Genomic DNA, 13351 nt, shown 5'->3' on the forward strand with positions numbered 1-13351 from the left:
AACCCCGGAAATGTGACATACACAAATGCACACACTTCCTGACTCGCACACCTTAGTTCAGAATGATTCATTTCTATATTTAGATATTGTCATTTGTCAACGGCGAATCATTTTCAGAGATATGCAGCCTGTGTGACGGATCCTATTGCTGGTGTCACATTATGCAAATGAGGCGAGATGGAACAGGGAGATTCTATTGGCCCGGCCAGCATTCCAGTGCTGTCAGGCAGACGTGTAATTTGTTTTCTTTTCTTCATGAGAGGATGACGATATTGTGTGGAGAGGCTGTCGCCCGCTGGTGTGGAAATTGAGCGTGTGTGTGCGACGGCCTCACGCTGTGTGGTTTGCGCCAGCTGACGGCCACACGCCGCCTCATGGTATGCAGCTTGTCTGCGACATTTCCATGGTTTCCAAGGCGATGGTTTTGACCGCTACCTGAAAGTAACATTTAAAAGAGCCTGGCTTACTGGGAGGTCTTTTGTTGGGTTGGTTTTTAATGAGACGATCCTTCTGCTCTGGGGAGGTGCGTGTGGAGACGACTTGCCAAGAGGGCAATTTGCATAATACAACGAACGCGTATTTGTGTGTGTCTGCGCTCTGCTTTCTATATTGTCAGTTCGTTCTCCTCTCACTCTCTCAGCTGTCATCCGCTAGTATTGATGTTTTCTGTTGGGCTGCCTGATTGTCTATTCAAATCAGTGTCTTTTGATACGTTCCATTCTGCAAACAAATATTTGCACACAATCTTTTCAATGCAGTGAGCTTTCATTCAGACTGCGGCTGCATTACTCTCTTTCCCTCGCAGCATGAGTCATTCCTGACAGCTTTTCACTTTCCCCTCTCCCTTCCAAAAACGTACTCTCTTTAATTAGACCGTCAGAAGTAAAGGCTCGAGGAAGGAAAAGCATGCATTATTCCAGAGAGTTTAGGTTGCACGGTTAGCTTCGTGCTCACCGTGGAGTGATGTTGAGGTCAAAGCAGAATCCTTCGAAAGTGGAGCAGACAGAGGAAACTGGGAATGACACCTCCTCTCTCTGTTCCTCTCTCTGTCTAGAAGATATTTGACATGCAACAGCTCAAGTATCTAAAAATACAAGAGATTACACATTCCGTTTCATAACATTTTTATCCAAAACTAGACGACTTTTTGTTTCTGTCTGTCAGTTTAATTGTGCAGGAATGAACTGATGGATGATCTGACATAAACTATATGCTCTCCGTGCTTTTGCTTGTTTAGATTGTACACAAACATCGTCTGAGACCGAAAGTGGGGAGAGGGAGGCATCAAGACATCCTATACTATATTGCCTTAAATGCTTTTGAAGGCAGCAGATATCTCACAACGGTAGCAAGCGGTTTGACAGTTTGTGGAATAAATAAAAACGACAGTGATTTTTTTTTTGTTTCAGGATATGCCTACTTTTCTTCCTAGAAATAAGTATTGTGGTCACTAAATACTTGCTTTAAAGCTCTCTTGAATTTGTTTTTAGCTCATTAGAAGTGATGTTATGGTGACTTGGTGAAATCGTCATACACGAATCACTGCCTGTCATTGCCATACACAAAACCAGAGGTAAAAGGTCAAGCCCTTCCAGACCTATTATATGGCTATATTTGGAGAATCATTGAAGCATACTACTTTATTTCTGGAGTATATACTATGCACAGTATGCCAATTTTCTGTATGCTAGGAATACCCTAATGATTGATCAAAATATGCAGTACCGTGCATGGAGTACTGTATCCCACAATACAATGGTGTCTTGACTTCCATTGCATTGCGATGAATGATCCAGAAGTAATTACAGAAAATATAATTTCTATACAAAATTGAATAAAAAATGTAAAGTAACTATTTTCATTTCCATGCTGGACACCAATCACACACAATGTAATGAGGTTATGCAACAACAAAGTAGCATGTTGGAATGTTTATCATTAAATCATGCCTACAATAGATTTTCTTATAGAAATTGTAATTAATCTCATTATATTAATTCATTATATTTAATAAATTAACTTTAATGGGCAAGCACCCTATTCATCCACCACGAATACTTCTTTTCGCAGAATACATTACACATTTTGAATTTATTTCAGTTGCAATTCATGCAATTCTTCTTGTTATTCCAATTCAAATTTCTGTCTAATGTGGCACATTCAATTTAAATTCCAACTCATTAATTGAAAGGGAGCCAATTCTTAAATTCAGAATTTTGACATTAACATTATGAATGATGGCTATTAAACAGCAAATGAATGTTGTAAATGTAATGTTGTCCCTTTGTCCTCTGTAAGTCTGTTTTGTATCATACCTTAAAAAACAGTGAAGGGCCGTAGGGCAGGTAATCTGTAGTATGATTCAATCCAGAGGGTTTCAGCACTGTGCTCTAACACAACTATAATGAAATCGTGATGGGATCTCAGTTTCCTCGGGTAGAAATAGTGCTGACCAATGTCATTCAGGCTGCAAACAGCTGACGATCTATCAGACGCCTGCAGAATCGCTAAAATTGCGGTTCCAGAAAATAAAATAGCAATTTAACAGTTAAAAAATGCAAATGGGAGCCTTAATGTTGACTGTGCTTGAATTTTTTCTTTTTCTCTCGCTTCTCTGACATTACCATAATGAGCCTGCAGCCGTTTCTATAACAGGCTGCCTAAACAAAGCGAGCGGCCGGGCTAAAACCGGAGACACTGGCACTGCTAGCTCCTTTTTAGCGCTTATCATGAACCGAACAGAGTTACAGCTACAATGTGCCGGTTAACAGCACTATTCTACCCAGTAATCAGTCCTACCTTACGTAACTTTCTACCTGTACTTATCTCAGCTCAGCACACATGAAGCCGGAGAATGCTGAGTTTAATAATAACCGTGACACACAGAGCGAGCGCACAAGAAACAGTGGCAGGAGACCGCTATAGCCGGCCTGACAAAGCGCTTTCCACTGCACGCCCACTGTTCTGGTCCTCGACACTTACTGCGTACAGGAGAGAGAGAGAGAGAGAGAGAGAGAGTCCTCTGGGGAAAAAGAGAAAGCTCAGAAAAGCTTGGCTGTTAATGAAAGCCTTCTCTCCTCTGTCTGAACATAAGCACCTCTCCGTTGTCTCTCAATCTTTCACTTTTAAGTGGTTGTGCCAACTGTATGGAACATTTATTAATCTAGTGCGCTAAATATATTATGAGGAAAAAAAGTGTACACCTCTTCGCCGTAGCCTCTGCCTAATCAGAGAAAGGAGAGCAGCATCCTCGTTTTATGTAACTTTTAGATGCTGCCGCTACAGATGGTGTTTGAAAAGGCTCAGTAAAGGAAGTCTTTGAAGACTCTCTCAGCACTTTGCCTGTTTCTGCCGGCTCACGGCTATAAATCCATCTGTTTGTCCTTGTGTGTTTAGAGGCCAAGGCAGCGGTGTCATGGCATGCTTTGCGATGTCTGGTGGAGCATCTCAATTCATTGTATAGATCAGAGATCCTTTGTGTTCTACAGGCCTTGATTTGGAAATTCGTCGTGACGTGCAACATTGGCTCAAATGCACATGGACGTAGTGCTTCTAACCGTTCCTTACATCATGCTATAGCTAATGGAATTCAAGTCATGGCAAAATATCAATGAGCGTGAAAAGAAAAGGAGACAGAAGAGGAGAAAGCGTAGCATTTTAAAAGAGGGATTTCCACAAGTAGCTCAGTCAAGGCAGTCGCTTTTCACTTAAGAGGCGCAGCTTGTAGGAGCCGCCGTTTTGGATCAATTGTATTTGCTCTCATTGATGGGACATGTATTGACTGCAAGGCTCTGCGGAGCCCCTCTGAATATTTGACTATTGATCAAAAATCCAAACCTATCATACTTCACTTAGGTTACATGCTATGTGTAAGTACTCATGGCATGGATTCAGTCAAATGCTCTGAAGCTTTTTCAAATCCCTGTAATTTAGTCACGTTTTACCAATAAACTGAACACAAACAGACACACCCTAGGGAACAAGTTATATAAACAAGACATGTGGGAAGAGGACTTCCACAGCAATACATTATCCTCTCTGTGAGGGTGAGCAGAGAAAATACTTTCCTAATTGTTACCAAGAAACATTTGACAAGGATGTATGATGTAGTATTATTTCAGAAAGGCAAAGCCACTGTTAGTTTACCATGCCATATGTGTTTGTTTTTATTAATGACTTTCTGTGTTAATTCACGATATTGTATTTTTCTTGATACTGAGAGGAATATGACAGAATTAGATTTGCCTTAAAAAGCATGTGGCAGATGTTGATTTGATTTTTGAAAATGTGTGTGTGCATGAACAATCTTTATTGACATTATGCTAGCTTTTATGTATGTATATTTATTATATATTACACATGTATATAATATACATGTATATATCCCAAAGCGTAAGTAGGCACAACAGTAACAATTCTTGGTTTATTTCAAGTCAAGACGTTTCAGTCATAATTGAGTCATTAATTCAATAACTGGCATGACTTAATTTAGTTTTAGAGTAGTTTTTGACTACGCTGTGATTCATTTTAGATGCATTTAAAATAATTGTCTCATAAGATTCATTCATTCGCCATGCTGTAAATGCGTGGTTTGACAAGAAACGTGTTTAGGGAACAATTTTTTAATATTTCACTAGTATGAAATCACTATTTTGCAATTCTGTGTGGTGATGCTAATGTGGGGCTGTGTTGCTGTTGTTGTATGTAAAAAAATGTAATGTCCGCATTTGCCCGCACTTGTGGGCATTTGCCTGAAGAAGACCCAGCAGGGTCGAAACGTTGCCTTATATTAAATATGGGAGTTTAAAGCAGTGTTGCGGACATTACACTTTTTCACTTTAGTAAGTTCCTTTTGTCCTGCACCTGCCAGAAGGTGGGATGTGCACACAATTACTTTTTTATATTTTTTTTATACTTTTACTTTTTAATGTTGTTGTATGTACCACAAATGGCTTGCATTGATGTTTCAATGATTGTACTTTTAGATTCTGTCAGAAAAAACTGTGGCCCATGTAACCGGTGAGTTAATCTGAATTGTCAGCATTCATGTGAGATTTAATGAAACTATTAACTGCTTTTGAGTAACAATCCCTTTTTGACTTCAATACTTGTTATTGACAAATGCAGAATCCCTGTTTGGCTTTCAAGGCTTTTCAGAAGGATTGTAATATTTGCTAATGTCTCTTTTTTGCAGCCCTCCGATCAGTAGCTTCAAATCACTTAATCACTAGCAACTCCAGTTTAATTAATCATTAAGCTCCCTCATGCGGACCCTTTTCTCCCGGGGAGCCTTCGTAGGACCAGAGGAAGGATCTGTGTCAAGGGAGGAAGGCCTGTGTGTGTGTGTGTGCGCGCATGTGGCCATGCAGCGTTCCTCAGCAGTTCTTCCGAAAGGGTTCTGCACCACTAGAACGTGGAGTACATTTTCCTGTGCCTTATGCAATATTGTTTGCATGGAAAGTGCCGATATGAATTATGCAGTTGGAAAAATATTGAATGTGTAAGAAATTCAGCTCCATGACCATTTATATCCAAGTTGATTTATTCATGATGCTGGAGGAAGGATAGGCCAAGGAGATGGCTGGATGCTTTAAAATACACTCATCAGTCATTCCATGTCATTCGATCATTCTTAAGATTAGGATGCTTGGTCATGATCAAATGCAAACAACCAACCAACCTGCACATAAATGTACACACAGAAGATGGCTACAAAATTTAGTTTTTTTGTGTAGTTTCAGTAAGTACATGTTAAGTGCATTTACATGCACTTTAGAAGGTCTATTTCAGTCGGACTAAAGCAAAAAGTCTGATTTTTAAATGTCATGTTAATGCTAAAATTGCACTAGTCTATTTTTATTTGTGAATTCAGACTAGATAATGGCACCTTAGTCTGGTTTACTCTAGCATGGCCTTATATAATATAGAGCCAACAAATTACTCAAAGTAATGCAGAATTCCTTATATTTTGGCTTTATTTGTACTGAATGTATTCAAGAGCCTTCAAAAATAAAATCTTATAGTAGATTGTGAGATTGTTTCATTTAAGAGTTTTTGTTTGTTTGTTTGTTAGTATGCTACAGGGTGAGAGAAAAGCGGCCCCACTGATACCTGTGACCTGGTCGACGAGAATGCGGGAGGTGATTATCCGTCCGTACTGAGAGAAAAGCTGTTCCAGCTCCTTCTGGGTCATGGTTTTGGGCAGCCCACTCACGTACAGATTGGCGTCACGGATAGAAGCTGAGCTGGGCCGTGCATACGACACCTGTAAGACAACAAATACTTTGAGAATTAATTGCAGTTATGGAACTATATTGGTTTATGTGGTCATTCGAACTCCACTTCCATATGTGCTTGTTGAACATTTCATTTCACTATTATTTTTGGAGGATATCTGTTTAAGCAATTTATAGCCAACATCTTGCATTGGCAATATGCAGCATTCAGATGCCAGAGGTCTTCTGTGCACCTGTTCTGTATCACACTGTGTTGGTGGTCTGTATTCTCCCATTGACCTGGAGCAGCTAGAGACTTCAGAAAGATAATGCCCCAAAATCCTCCACTTAAGAACAAAGGAGAATCCTTTCGACTTATAATATTTTGAACAAGAACAACTTGCTGCAAGGGATTCTCTATGATCCATACTAATTCACAGATAAGGGATATACACAAGACACCCAAAGAGCTTTGCAAATGTCTCAAAGGAGGAATGAAAATGAAAATTCAATATTAATGTGAACCACCTCTAACCCCATTTCTGAAGAGAAACAATGTACCAAAGAAATACACCCAAAGTCCATGAACCCTTTAAACTACAGGTATAATTGTGGTCTATTTTGAAAGAAGTTTTGATGGAGTTTGCTGTCCAAAAATCAGTCATAAATAAGAACTAAAAGAAATATAGCATTTTTTACAGCCTTTATTAAAGGAGGTTAATGGGAAAAAATATAAATATAGGTCTAAATATCTCTCTCTCTCTCTCTCTCTCTCTCTCTCTCTCTCTCTCTCTCTGTATATATATATATATATATATATATATATAAAATTCATGTTTATACAACTTGAAATTAAAAATATATATAGAAAAACTTGCATTAATATATGCAGTTGGTATCAAAAAAAAAAAAAAGCATTACCTAATGTTAATGTATAGAACCTTATTGTAAAGTGTTACCAAATAAACACAATGGTGTCATAACCACATGTGTGACCATGTTATATTTCTGAGGATAGCTCTTAACCTTTCAAATAAGCTGTAATAACAAGTTACCAACAGTAAATCAAAAATATTCAAGCATGGATTTAATAACACATAATTGGACAGTTTCAGTTTCTTTTCTACAGTTGTATAGATTGTTTTAGAATAAGGTTCATAAACCTCACTTAGAGCACACAGCAGTAAATGATAAAAGCTAATTTGTTTTCAGAAAACACACATGATGGAAGAGCTTGTGTGTGTGAGAGAGAAAGAGAGAGAGAAGGCTGGCTGTCATCTGTGCTGAATAACACTTTGGAACCTTCTGTTTGTGCCTAGAGTGAGAGCCAATCCATCTATAGCTCTCTCTCACCCTCGCATTCCTCACACGCTCTAATATCAGCGCGCTGCGCTTACTAGCACCTTGGACAGCGCTCTTTCCTCCATACTCTCTCCATCTATCGCTCACACACTCACATGGCACATTCTCACCTCTCTCGACTTGTCAAACTCGGCAGCACCTTGGACAGAGTCTGTCACACTCTAAAACACACAGTGCTTGTTTTCAACTTCACATCCCAGTCTCTCTTTTTTCTGACTCACATAATACAGTTTTCACCCATTGCACTCTCTCAATCAAATCAAGGCGTAGGCAAATTTAATATACCATAACGTCACTGAACTTTGCACAAATGTACAGGGATAGTTAGATTTTTTTTAAGCAATCTTTGTGGGAAACTTCAGTGCTGTGGCTCATCCTGGATTATCTTGAATGATAATTATTTCTAAAAGGATAGTTCTCATCAAAATTATTTACTCACAGAATATCATAGTCCATATAACTGCTTTCATACAAATATAATTTATTATTATTGAAGTGATTCAATGAAAAAATCCAACTCAAAAGAATGATTCGTTCATGATTCAACCATTTCTACTCTTATAAGTGTACCTCAAGATTTTCAGCACATAATTACTTAAATTTCAGTTTGTTCATGACACAAAGCTGTCATATGTCTTTAGAAGACTTTGAATATCATTTGATTTATTCTGTTGCTAAATTGCTTAGTTTTCAAATGGATGTATTTCATGCATGGATATCTTCCTAAATTTGAAATGAGAATCATTTATAATAATAAAAAAATAACAAAAGAGATGCTTTAAGGTCCTGCAGCAGTTTCCCTCCACAATATAACCCTTATAAATTAACGTTTGAAAGCAACGAAATCCATAAAGCCATAAATATTATTTTTATTTTACTAGTATTTTATCATTTTTATTTGAATATATATATATATATATATATATATATATATATATATATATATATATATATATATATATATATATATATATATATATATATATTGAAGTACAACAGTATTGTTGCAATAGTAATACATTTCTTTATTGATTGAATTTTTATAATATAAATAATAATAAAATACAAATATTATTTTGAATAATAACTACTGTTTTTATGTAATAACTACCCTTTTGTCCTTAGCTGATCGCATGTCTAAATACTTCAAGTCATATGGATTATTTTATGATACTTTTTTAAAGCTTCATTTAACCTGTATTGGAACGACTAGTACTTTCTTCAAAATGTCCCCTTTTGTGTTCCACAGAAGAAAGTCATAAGGGTTGAATCGACATGCGGGTGAGAAAATGATGACACTGAATGACACAGTTTAGATGAACAAATCTATTAACAGACTGAATTTTCTTGTTGACTCCATGATTTCTTGTCTGTTTTCACTCTTTCCCGCTACAGTTCAGTTTTAATCCAAGATAGGGAGATGTTTCTATCTCCCTGCCCTTTTAATGCTCACGTCAATTTAATCTGTTCCCATTAATGGTTGAAGCAGCCTTTCCATCTCATATTTTCATTAGTTCTGACATTTGGGCAGCAGAGCCATCACAGGCTGTTACACTGCTACAAATGCTGAGCTAAACATGCTAAACACTCCGCTGTAATCTCCTCAAATCCACTTAAATGGAGAAGGCAAAAGCCATGGAACCCTGGCAGGCTCTTCCCTCTCCTCTCCTCTCTTCCCTTCTTTTCTTTTCCTCACCTCTTTTCTTTTTGTTTTTTTCTTGCCCTGTCAAGCAGCTCCAGATGTCAGATCTATCAACACCCTGTCTGCTGTGAGGAGTGTGTGTGTGTGTGTGTGTGTGTGTGTATACACGTATCTCACAGCACAAGGCTATGCTCTTCTCTCCCTCAGTGGGATTTCTCCCATCACACCTCGACAGGAAGGCAAAGCCGGAGTTTTGCTGAGAAACGGAGAAGTGTCATGGAGAAGTGTGTGTGTGTGTGCAACAAAATGATGAGGGTGTGGAAGTTGTGACTGGATTGAAACTCTCATTCCTTTTTTATTTTTTAGCCGGTGAAATGCAGCTCTGTTGATCTGTTTTCATGGACTTCCTGCATTAGCTGATGTGCTCGAGCGACAGCATGTCCCTGAACCTGACACTGGCATCTTGCCAAAGAATATAAACTCATCGTAAACCACCACAGACATCTTTTCTCACTTCCTTTTTCTCGTCTAAAAAGCCTCTTGTAAACATATACATCATCAGCTTATTTCAGCAGGAGGGCCCTCATAAACTGCGTTTTTTTTTTTTGCTCCACTGAAAAGAGCAAAGAACTGCACTTCGGATAATTACCCTCTCCTTCTTTTTTCCCCTTTTTCTCGCTCATCCACTCTTAGACACAGCTGTCTTTTGCTATTAGATGGTCTGTCTTCATCCCGGCTCGATGGAGGCTTTATGAGGATGACCTTGGAACACTCTTATTAGAAGTTATGAGATAGAGGATTTCACCTATCTCTCTTGTTGTATTACAGCAGGAGAGCATCATTTTGAGAGGGCTGGTGCTGGTCTGAATAAAAGGTTTCATGGAGTGCAGAGAGAAAGGAGACCAAGCGGGGAGTGCCGAGAGCATGAGAGGTGTAAAAGAGAGATCACAAGGAAGAGATAAAGACATCGGCTTCTCTGACCCACGCTGAGATGGACGGCTGGATGAAGAGATGGTAAATATGGAGATAAAAAGATCCAGATGATTAACAAAGAGCACAGATTGGAGTGATGAAGTGATAAGCAATCAAAGCTCTGTGATGTAAATCACAGTTTTGTCTTGTTTTCTCCAGCTGTGACCACAAGAAACAACAGCATATTTTGACGGTTGCTTGGTTTCTATTTCTGTAGCATTACTCAGGGCGCAAAGACTTTTAGCCCACTCAACCGAACATAGTCAGCTGATATAAAAATATGTATGTCTTGCGTTAAAAGCACATCATTTCTGATAATTTGCAATAGTTTCTGTTTTATAGAGGTAAAAAAGGCAGATCTATCCATTGACATATTAAATAATAGTCAGAATGTGCTTATTCAGAGACGAACATTGACAGTAATAAGTAGGTGGAGAAATCAGAGAATGTGCGGTGTTAAAGGTCCCATTGCATGGATTATTTTATTATTTTAGAAATTTTCTTGGGGTTCCCTTATAATGTTAGTATGTTTTTTAGATCAAAAGTTGTTATAATTTTGAAATAAAAGGCATATTTCCTAGCCTGATTTTAGCCTCTGATTTGAACGCTCTGTTTGAAGAGGCGTGTCTGCTGTGAGACTTCAGTGTAAACGCCCACTGCTGTGATTGGCTGACAAGCTTGCATATGAAATATCTAGCATTACATGTGGAACTCTCTCGAAAACTTTTACTATTACAGCTATTATACGTTTTTACTATTACAGCTATCGGGATTAACGAATCGTGAGAAGTTTTTTTATGTATTTAGATCTATTCCCATCACATAAAAGGTTGCAGTGATGATGAGCATTGAGCAGATGACAGCCTGTTGATCGCGTGAATGAAGATCTAATCATTGCAACGCAGTTTCTGCACTCTCACTAATGATTTCACCAATGCAAACATGAGGTAAGTACAGTAAGAGCTTCGTTGTGCAGTGTAACAGCGTTATTGATTTTATAACGAGTTTTGGCAAGTGTCCAGATAAACTCGCGTGATTCACAGCTGGGGCGATTGGAAAGGGATTGTTCTTTGATCGCTTTCTGTATATGTATTAATCACAGTTTAAGTAAGATTATTTTCATCCTACTAAGAGAAACGACGTGAAGTTGATCGTTTAGTCACTGGCTTGATTTACTGATGCATAAACAGTATTGAATGACTTTGAGAGAAAGATTATCTCTCTGAACTTGAACAATTACACATCAGAAATTCACATAACCCACTGGTTCTTCAGAGGCTCGGATGAAGGAACTAAAAAAAATACTTTTGTGTTCATTTGTACATCCAAACACTGAGCAACTGCCATGCTTCGCTCGTTTGCAAGCCATGATGTCTCTCGAGGAAAAAACAATATCGCGCTCGCGCAGCTCATTTTCTCATGGGCGGGTCAAATTCTTTTTGCGGGCAAAGAAGAGAAAGGGGAGGTAACCTTTCCCCTTATGACGACATAAGGGGAAGATTTCTAGATTCGCCCGTCTGAGCTTTCATTTTCTCAAAAATACCCAGGGCTTGGTTTACACCCATCAAAACGTCTAGCCACTGGGGGACCATAGGCAGGCTAGGGAAACTCATATTAAGGTTAAAAAACCTCATAAAGTGAAATTTTCATGCAATGGGACCTTTAAATCTTCATGCATCAAACCTACTAAAGTAAATTTATATTTGAATGTGTATTCTGCTCGTTTTGAGAATTAAGTTATTGCATAAAATTTGACGTTCATTTGTGCTCATGACCTGAGCGGAAAAAACTCTGAATGTCACACAAATTTCAGTGATTTTAGGAGAGCAAAATTCTTTTTGTAGAGGAACATAGAGGAACAGAACTATTGACAGTTTTACATTTTCAAATGAATGTAGTTTATTTTCAATATCTTGATCTTTGTATCTTGATGTTAAACTGGTGACATTTCAGTTTTGACATTTCAAAGATAAAACTTCAATCTGGCTTGATATTGTGTCTCATATCAAATCAGTGTGGATCATCAGTATTAGCTAATTAATATTCATGAGCTCAACCTTCTTATGAACCTCCCCCTCCCTGAACTCACTCTGGTAGCACTTGGTTGCACCGTCTAGTGCGAAATTGGTCCAAAATTCTTCTCCACATAGGGTTTCATCATGGACAGACAAATTGCTTGTCACTTTGCACATCTTTGGTTGTGTCAATTCCAGAATTCATGTTCGTGTGTGTGTGTGTGCGCAGGCAAAAAAAATAAAATAAAATCAATCATGCATGAGATGCACGTGTGAACAGCACGTTTGTGTATGTAGGTAAGGTTAGTCACGGAAGACAACTCTTGCTTCATTACCCATAAAGTCTGCTTTTGTTTGAGTGTGTATGTGGCTGGAGGTGGAAATTCATCATGTTTAGAATAAGTATGCTCAGAAACATCATTCCTGCAGGTTATGAGCCTGGTTTCTGCCAAGGTTTTTTCTCTCTCCCTTCTGTCACCTGATGGAGATTTGGTTCCTTGCCACTGTCGCCTTTGGCTTTTGGCTTGCTTAGTTGGGGACACTTAATATTCAACAATGTTATTGATCTGCCTGCCTTGACGCCAATATATGAAAACTGAACTGAGCTGGACGATGACATCACTGTTTTCTCCAGAGCAGCTATATATATAAATGGACTAAATTAATAACTTTTTTTACAACAAAAATGAACCATTACTGAATTTACTTAAGCTGGATTATGACGCTATTTTCTTCTAGATCTGCTGTACAGCAGAAACAAACTTTGTTGCATTATTTTCCTTTTATCAGTGTAAAGCTGCTTTGAAACAATCTGTATTGTAAAAAGCGCTATATAAATAAAGGTGACTTGACTTGTGTTGTGATGTCGGTCTGTGTTCCCCTGTCTTTTCATGTTCAGTAGTTCCCTGTTTTGTCTATTAGTCTCCCCAGGTGTTTCAGATTAACCACGCCCTCTTGTTATCTTGTTTAGCTTGTTTGTCCTTGTATTTAAGCCCTGTGTTTTAGTTCAGTGATTGTGAGTTCTTGGTTTTGTTTAGTGCCGATGTTGGTTGTTCTGTTCCCTAATCTGTGTTTGTAAAGTCTGGAGTCTATTGAAAGAGTGTGCTGCATTTGGATCTTGCTTCCTCCTTGTCTCAACCGCATCG

General features: G+C 38.3%; 1 protein-coding gene across 7 annotated transcripts in view; it reads right to left on the reverse strand.

Moving 5' to 3' along the window:
* Nucleotides 1-13351, reverse strand: part of elavl4 (ELAV like neuron-specific RNA binding protein 4) — a 76538-nt gene that overhangs the window by 7964 nt on the left and 55223 nt on the right. For all 7 annotated transcript variants that reach the window (XM_084389914.1, XM_084389913.1, XM_084389916.1 and 4 more), the window contains one exon: nucleotides 6112-6265. In XM_084389914.1, the coding sequence (XP_084246040.1) occupies nucleotides 6112-6265 (154 nt within the window). The remainder of the gene's footprint in view (nucleotides 1-6111; nucleotides 6266-13351) is intronic.

The sequence above is a fragment of the Rutilus rutilus genome, assembly GCF_951802725.1.
Source record: "Rutilus rutilus genome assembly, chromosome: 19".
Classification (NCBI taxonomy): Eukaryota; Metazoa; Chordata; class Actinopteri; order Cypriniformes; family Leuciscidae; genus Rutilus; species Rutilus rutilus.